The sequence below is a fragment of the Ips typographus genome, linkage group LG9 (genome assembly GCF_016097725.1).
Source record: "Ips typographus isolate SLU linkage group LG9, UJ_Ityp_2.0, whole genome shotgun sequence".
Taxonomy (NCBI): Eukaryota; Metazoa; Arthropoda; class Insecta; order Coleoptera; family Curculionidae; genus Ips; species Ips typographus.
The window spans coordinates 9,564,642-9,571,217 of NC_138430.1; the positions used below are offsets into that span (position 1 = coordinate 9,564,642).

Genomic DNA, 6,576 nt, shown 5'->3' on the forward strand with positions numbered 1-6,576 from the left:
CGTTTAATAGCAAGCTGTGGAAAATCAAAAGCATCATTTATAGACATTGACTTTGACACTTTTGATGAAGGATTTTTGACTTTTTACAGTAAATTAGGTATATTTCTTTCTTTTTATTCCTCAAGAAAGAGAAAGACGAAAACTGTGTCTAGTTGAATTTTGACAGTTCTATTTCGAATTGAATATAAACGAAAATTGTTTGAATTTCTTTATTTTTAGTTCTTTGTGTTGGTGAGTTCTATTTAAATTTCAAAATCCTGTTTAACTTTTAATTGCAAACTCTGTCCTTTGTAAGTTCACTGCAATACAATCAAGCGAGAAATGGAAGTTTCTGAAGATAGGAGAACTCAGGACCAAACTGAGATCCAATATTTTGCATATTGTTCCACACAAATTTATGTTAACTGTGAGTACTTGTTTATTTTGTTTATTATTATAAGTTGTTAGTAAGTGAAAAATATGTTATACTTTCACAGATTAATTGCTATAAAATTATTATTTGTTTCTTACTATTTACCATAACTATTTTTTTATATGAATACACTTGCAGATAGAAAATTTAGTGATAAAAATGTCCAAATCATAATGGTTAACTTGGCAAACTTTCTGCAAGAGAATACATCCCCAAACAGTTGTGACAACATCAATAAAATGTTATTCAAAAGATATCAATTGTTTTGGAATGAACTTAGTCTTAAACTGGAAGCATTTTATGTAAGTATTTTTTTAGTTTTTATTTGTCATTGCCAAAGTGCTCTTTTATATTGTGTTTTATTGAAATTTAAATTTTGAATGTAAAGCTTATTTGCAAGCAAATTTTAACTAAACTTTCTGGAAAGAAGATTGTTACACTGCCTACTCAAATAATATGCAGATATTAATTAAATTATTATTTTATAAAAAGGAAGATTTACAAAAGAAGTTCAAAGAATCAGTGGAAGCTTTAAAAGCAGGCCACCAAAATGAGACAGATATGTGTCCACAAGATATAATAACACTTGATGAAACCAGTGCAGCAGAAATTGATGATTTACAAGCCGAATACATAACTGTAAGTATCTGATTTTGTAATTAATTTACTAAAAATATTATTTCTAGGAAAAACATTACCTCAATGAACTGAAGAAAATGTTAGAAAGTTTAAAGGGCTACAAAGAACAGCATGACAAATTACACTTGGTATTAAATAATTGTAAAAAGGAGGAAGAGTTTAGAGAAATAACACAAATTGAAGCCAAAATAGATAAAGTAATCTCTGAGGTTGGCATAAAACCCATTAGGAAAAAAGTTTGTGCAACAATTATAACATCAAATTGTAGTCAAAGGTTATGTAAAAATGACATAATGAAAAAACTAACATCCTTAAAGAAAAGAAACTGAAAACTTTATTATGGGGTTGTTTTGGCTAGAATAAGTGGTGGGATATTTTAAAAATATATTTGGTTTTGATTGAATGAGTTTTTGTCCTATACATGACTGAAATCCCACCTAAATAGTGTGCAATCAGAAACCTCTGGATGATATTATGGGTTTTAAAAAAAAAATCAATATTTAAGAAGTGAACTTTAATCCCTTATTTAATACATAGCGCATCAAGGAATAAAAAAAGTCAAAACTTAATCCATCAACTGTAAATTGTCGTATTTCTCTGTATCATAGAACATCGCTTTAACTTGCCGTCCGCCGAAAAAACGACCGTTCAAGTCCACAACAGCTTTAATGGCGCTTTCAATCCTTTGAAACTCAACAAAAATTCTTACAGCTTCCTCAGGATTATCGTGCGGTATTTCGTGAATGATACAGCTAGCGACCGGACCGTATTTCGTGTTACATTCGTCTTTAACTTCCGGCTCTAAATCGTCGTCCACTTCACCCGGACCGACCATATTTTTCATAAGAACCACCTAGAAGATGTAAAGTACAAAAAAAATTAAAACATTGTACATAAGCCTTTTCTTACCTTGCTAGGGTTTTTCATGATTTCAGTAATGGGAGGATCTTCTTTCTTTTTTTCTGTAACATCCACAACGGGAGGCGGTGGCGGCATTATATCTTTTTCGTGGACAATCCTTCCTCCTCTTTTCGACGTTTTTTCCACCAAAAGAGCACTGGACATGCCTTGTTCCATTCTTCCTAACCCTTGTCCTTCTTTAAAACCATATCTGAAATGGAAATGTACCTTTGATCAAGCTCTGTTGTGAGTTAAAAATGTACCTGGCCATAATCTTTGCCGCCACTGAACTTCCATAACTGCTGGGCTGAAGTTTATTAGAAATAACTGGTGCAGGTTCTGGTGTTGGTTCCTGTAAACTTGGTGGTGGTGCTATGGCAACACCGCCAAGAGGTCTTATCGGCTTTGGACGTTCTATTTCCTCTTCTTCTTCGTCGGCCCAACGTCCTAAACAATAGAAAATTTTGATGTGCTGTGTATTAATTTTAATCTCAGTAACATTCATAACTGTATATTAGTGTATATACCTGCGAATCCGCTTCCAATAGGCGGTTGAGTAATTTGAGGAGTGGGCGCCACTATCGTGTGCGGGGGACTGTCCTCAATTTCGCTAAATCTGCTTTTGCGTTTTCTGTCTTTTCTGCGATCCCCTTCACCTCGCACGTCCCGCTCTCTTTCTCTTTCCCTCTCTCTGTCATTGTCTTTATCTCTGCTGTCTCGAATTTCTTTTACAACTTTTTCATATTCATTTGGCCAAAGTGGGTCATATTCATCTACAACCTACAATTTTGTTCAACATTACTCTAGAGGCCTCTGGTAATTTTTAGAACATTTTCAGTCCTCTTTAGGGGTCTCTGACAATTTTAAACAATTGTTGTACAGATTTAAAACACTTGCAGAATCCTCTGTCACTTTTTAAAAGGTTATCAGTAACATTTAGAGATCTACAGAACTATCTAAGTGGTCCTAGAGGCCTCTGGAAATTTAAAACAGTTAAAAGAAGGTTTGAGGACTCTGATATCTTTTAAAAGGTTGTCAGTAACTTTTAGAGGTCTTAAAATTTTTAAAATGTGTCTAGAGGCCTCTAACAAATTAAAACAAGTTTCTGGTTCTTCAAGGTTTAAGACACTTTTAGGGGTCTCTGGCACTTTTTAGAGGGTTCTCAAGAGGATTTTGTCTATGGAACTTTCAAACTGGTCCTAGATGCCCCTGACAATTTAAAGCAGTTCTATGAAAGTTTAGGACAGTTGTAAAGGACTGTGGAGCTTTTCAGAAAGTTCTCAGTAACATTTAAAGGTTTTTGGTACATTCAAAACAATTCTAGAGGTCTCTGGTAATTTAAAACAACTCTGGAAAAGCCAACAAAAATTCAACACAAAGGGATTTTATATTGGTAACAGATCATGCAATCTTTTTTTTAATGGGTACATTATTTACAATTTAACGTCTTACCTTCCAATCCAACTCACTGCTGTATATTCCCATTACAGAACCTCCAAGTATAGGCAACCTGGCCTCAGCTCGAGGTGTAAACAATAGAGGTGGTGGTTCATCATCCTCTCTTTTACTTTTTAAATCAATAACAGGAGCTAAACTAGCCTTACGGATATGATCGCGTTTTGGTTGAGTTACTGAAGCTTTTTTGAGTTGCAGTTGGGTTTGGAGGAGTTTAATTCCAGAGGACCATGCCTGGACTTTTTCTTGGGGAGCCGCATCGTAGTCATCGTAAAGAGACATTGTTCTCTAGCTAAAATAGTATTTACTGATTTATCACTACTATATGCTTTTTAATGTATTACAAACTTTAAAATATGAATTTTAAAAGAAATTTTTAATAAAAATAAACCCCACATTCCAGGTTGTTTACATTTGTCATCCTGTGTCTTGATTTGACAGTTTTCTTCAATCGCGTCACCGGCACTGTTGACTACGTTCACCCAACTTCAGCGGCTTAGAAGTTATTAAGCACTTAAGCAGTAATTTGTAGCTGTTGCTATTGACTGCTTACTTAGCTTCTAAGTCGCTAACATTAAGGGGAACGTACCTAATGACATTGACACTTAGCTCTTAGCTCTGTGGGAAGGGAAGGAAAAATAATAAAATCAGTAATCAGTAAAATCTAATTTTAGTTTGGAAAACCCTGTATTTGTTTAATCATAACTTTGCAAAGCCTTGGAGTCTGGAGTGTCTCTTTGGATTTACTATAATCGGTAAGATAATACTTTTAAAGGAGATTATGTTGGTGTATCTACCAGAATTGTTTTGGTGGGTTATTTTTTTGTCACCTGACTGATTTAATTTAGGATCCAGAAAATCACAATACTCACAATCAAAATGAAACTTAACTAAGCTAGCAGTGAAATGGGCCCTTGTAAGGGTCACTTTAGGGTAATTTTGCAGGATTTTTTTGTTGTTTTCTTTGTTACACAGAGGCTGTAGGTATAACAATAGCACAAAAAAAATTGTCTAGACTAGTCTAGAGGTACCCATAAAAGCTCTCTAGATTTGTATTCAAATAAATTGAAATCAAACTTAACAACATCATTAAAACTGAAGGAACTAGAAAAATATAAATAGACAATTGGTCACAAGTCACAAGGATTTAGCTAAAGTGATCATGTGACTTCAAATGTCAAATTACGTCACATCCTATCTGACAGAGGGACAACACAACAGGCCCCATTATAGTTTGCAGTGGTTCTCTTGCTGACCATTTATTTCCTATGCACAATTTCGAATTTTGTATGCCTGTGTGTTTTACCTCCTTTTCCTGTTTTATCTACCTGTGTATCTAGCATTTTGGTTTCTTCTAGATTAAACCAAAAGAAGATAGTATCAACAATGGCAGCAGAGGCAGCTGATGATGCCAGGAATGCAATCTCAAAATTTTTTTCTGACGTGACCAAATCAGACACAACTAAACAGGTTTTAGTTGGTGCCGCTTCAGGGTTTGCCACCGGTTTTCTTTCGATGAAAGCGGGCAAAGCTGTGGCCGTATCGGTGGGGGGTGGTATTATTTTGTTGCAACTGGCCAATGATCAAGGCATCATTAAAGTCAATTACAATAAAGTGAACCGGAAGATCGATAAAGTGGTCGATAAAGTTGAACAAGCCATAACTGGACGTAGTCCTTCTTGGACTGACAAAATTGTCAATTTTACTAAAAGAAATACCCCATTCACTGTAGGGTTTATAGGCGGTGTTCTAATTGGCGTTGGAGTATCCGCTTAAGTAAAAACTAGTAAAAAATGGAAACCTTGTAGTAATTATTGCTTATTTGTGATTTTTAACGATTTAGCCTTAAAAACGTATTAACATTTCAACTGTTTTAAGGAACTTTAACCTCTGTGACTTAATGTTTAAAATAAGGTATCAAACTACTCTTGTACAGCCAATTCTAATAATAAAGACTTATGTTTCTCCGATATTATTTCTGTTAGCGCCAGTTTTAAAAATAAAACTCACGTAATAGTGAAAGGATGCAATAGCTTGAATCTCTAATATTCCTCAGGTTTTTAATAACTGTTATTTATTTTGATTGTTATTCTAAGCAATGACTAGAATAGGTTTTGCCTTGTATTATTACTTTCTAGTCTTACATTTGGATCCTTATGTTTAGGAATTAAAATGATTTATTGCTTATATTGAGTTTGGATTTGGCATCCTTTAAAACACATACCGAAAGTCCTTTTTGAATAGCCATGAAAATTTCAACTCTTAAAGGGTGAAAATTTTATGATTATCCCATATCATTCCACAAATTAGGTGGTATTTATTTTGATGAAGTGACACAAATGTTACAATATTTATACCATTTTTGTTTAGTTTATTGATATTGGTCCTCTCTTCTTAGCGCTGATTTATTTTTGGTGATTAGTTACGGTGTTGTGTTGTTCTAGTGAGCGGACAAGCACATCACCAAAATGGTTGAAGCAGCTGATAAAGCTAAGGACTTTATATCAAAATTTCTGGGAGACGTCAACAAGTCGGATGCCACTAAACAAATTTTAATGGGAGCCGGATCCGGCTGGTTTTCCGGATATTTAGTCATGCGAGTGGCGAAGACTACGGCTTTTGCCGTTGGCGGCGGTATAATTCTGCTTCAAATCGCTAATGAGACTGGATTTGTGAAAGTCAACTGGAAGAAACTGAATAGGAAATTGGAAAAGGTAGCTGATCGCGTGGAAAACGAGTTAGTTAACAGTCACAATAAGAAGTCAATAAGTGATAAAATAATAGATTTTTTGAAAAATAACACTCCGTTTACTTCGGGTTTTGTTGGAGGATTTTTGATCGGTATGGCTACATAAAGTACTTGCTGTTTTTTTTTCTTCAAATAGATAATATGTATTTGTGTGTTTATTAATCATTTCTCAGTTGAAAATATACTTATGTTATTATAGAAATTGATTTTTTTTTGTTACATTGTCACATTAAGGGGTGGCTCAGAGGGAAGAATACTCGGTCCACAAATAATTCGCTTTATTGTACTAAAACATACAGAGGGCGCGGGGGCGAAGACCCCAGAGTTCGGTGGTTTAGTCGAGCTACTGGGTATACACCGTAACTACTAACACGGGTGTGACAATATTAACTGCTGAAAAGTTTAACTAATACACAAATAA

The 6,576-nt window shown here is 34.5% G+C and overlaps 3 protein-coding genes across 4 annotated transcripts; 2 read left to right on the forward strand and 1 right to left on the reverse strand.

Moving 5' to 3' along the window:
- The first annotated feature begins 189 nt into the window (after nt 1-189).
- Nucleotides 190-1,454, forward strand: LOC145734275 (uncharacterized). Its single transcript, XM_081987557.1, has 4 exons — nt 190-406; nt 551-714; nt 905-1,051; nt 1,099-1,454. The coding sequence occupies exons 1-4, from the start codon at nt 322-324 to the stop codon at nt 1,378-1,380; spliced, it is 678 nt and encodes a 225-aa protein (XP_081843683.1). The 5' UTR covers nt 190-321; the 3' UTR covers nt 1,381-1,454.
- A 96-nt stretch (nt 1,455-1,550) lies between these two features.
- On the reverse strand, nt 1,551-3,889 carry Spf45 (splicing factor 45). Its single transcript, XM_081987550.1, has 6 exons — nt 3,755-3,889; nt 3,404-3,698; nt 2,479-2,731; nt 2,215-2,398; nt 1,961-2,162; nt 1,551-1,904 (listed from the first exon to the last, which is right to left on the reverse strand). Exons 2-6 carry the CDS (start codon nt 3,686-3,688, stop codon nt 1,617-1,619), a joined length of 1,212 nt encoding a protein of 403 aa, XP_081843676.1. The 5' UTR covers nt 3,689-3,698; nt 3,755-3,889; the 3' UTR covers nt 1,551-1,616.
- Nucleotides 3,890-3,999: 110 nt separating this feature from the next.
- On the forward strand, nt 4,000-6,357 carry LOC145734277 (FUN14 domain-containing protein 1-like). Of its 2 annotated transcripts, none has more exons than XM_081987561.1 (2): nt 4,000-4,161; nt 5,851-6,357. In XM_081987561.1, exon 2 carries the CDS (start codon nt 5,875-5,877, stop codon nt 6,259-6,261), a length of 387 nt encoding a protein of 128 aa, XP_081843687.1. In that variant the 5' UTR covers nt 4,000-4,161; nt 5,851-5,874; the 3' UTR covers nt 6,262-6,357. The 2 variants fall into 2 exon arrangements, with proteins under 2 accessions (XP_081843687.1, XP_081843685.1); XM_081987559.1 differs by lacking the exon at nt 5,851-6,357 and adding an exon at nt 4,765-5,593.
- Nucleotides 6,358-6,576: the final 219 nt, after the last annotated feature.

What these genes read in the sequence shown, in the direction of transcription:
- LOC145734275 (XM_081987557.1), top strand. Translation starts at nt 322, where the DNA reads ATGGAAGTTTCTGAAGATAGGAGAACTCAGGACCAAACTGAGATCCAA. An exon ending in CACACAAATTTATGTTAACT is followed by an intron (nt 407 to 550) that starts GTGAGTACTTGT and finishes ATACACTTGCAG; the next exon opens with ATAGAAAATTTAGTGATAAA. An exon ending in TTAAACTGGAAGCATTTTAT is followed by an intron (nt 715 to 904) that starts GTAAGTATTTTT and finishes TTTTATAAAAAG; the next exon opens with GAAGATTTACAAAAGAAGTT.
- Spf45 (XM_081987550.1), bottom strand. Translation starts at nt 3,688, where the DNA reads ATGTCTCTTTACGATGACTACGATGCGGCTCCCCAAGAAAAAGTCCAG. An exon ending in GCAGTGAGTTGGATTGGAAG is followed by an intron (nt 2,732 to 3,403) that starts GTAAGACGTTAA and finishes ACAAAATTGTAG; the next exon opens with GTTGTAGATGAATATGACCC. An exon ending in GCGGCAAAGATTATGGCCAG is followed by an intron (nt 2,163 to 2,214) that starts GTACATTTTTAA and finishes TTTCCATTTCAG; the next exon opens with ATATGGTTTTAAAGAAGGAC.
- LOC145734277 (XM_081987559.1), top strand. Translation starts at nt 4,793, where the DNA reads ATGGCAGCAGAGGCAGCTGATGATGCCAGGAATGCAATCTCAAAATTT.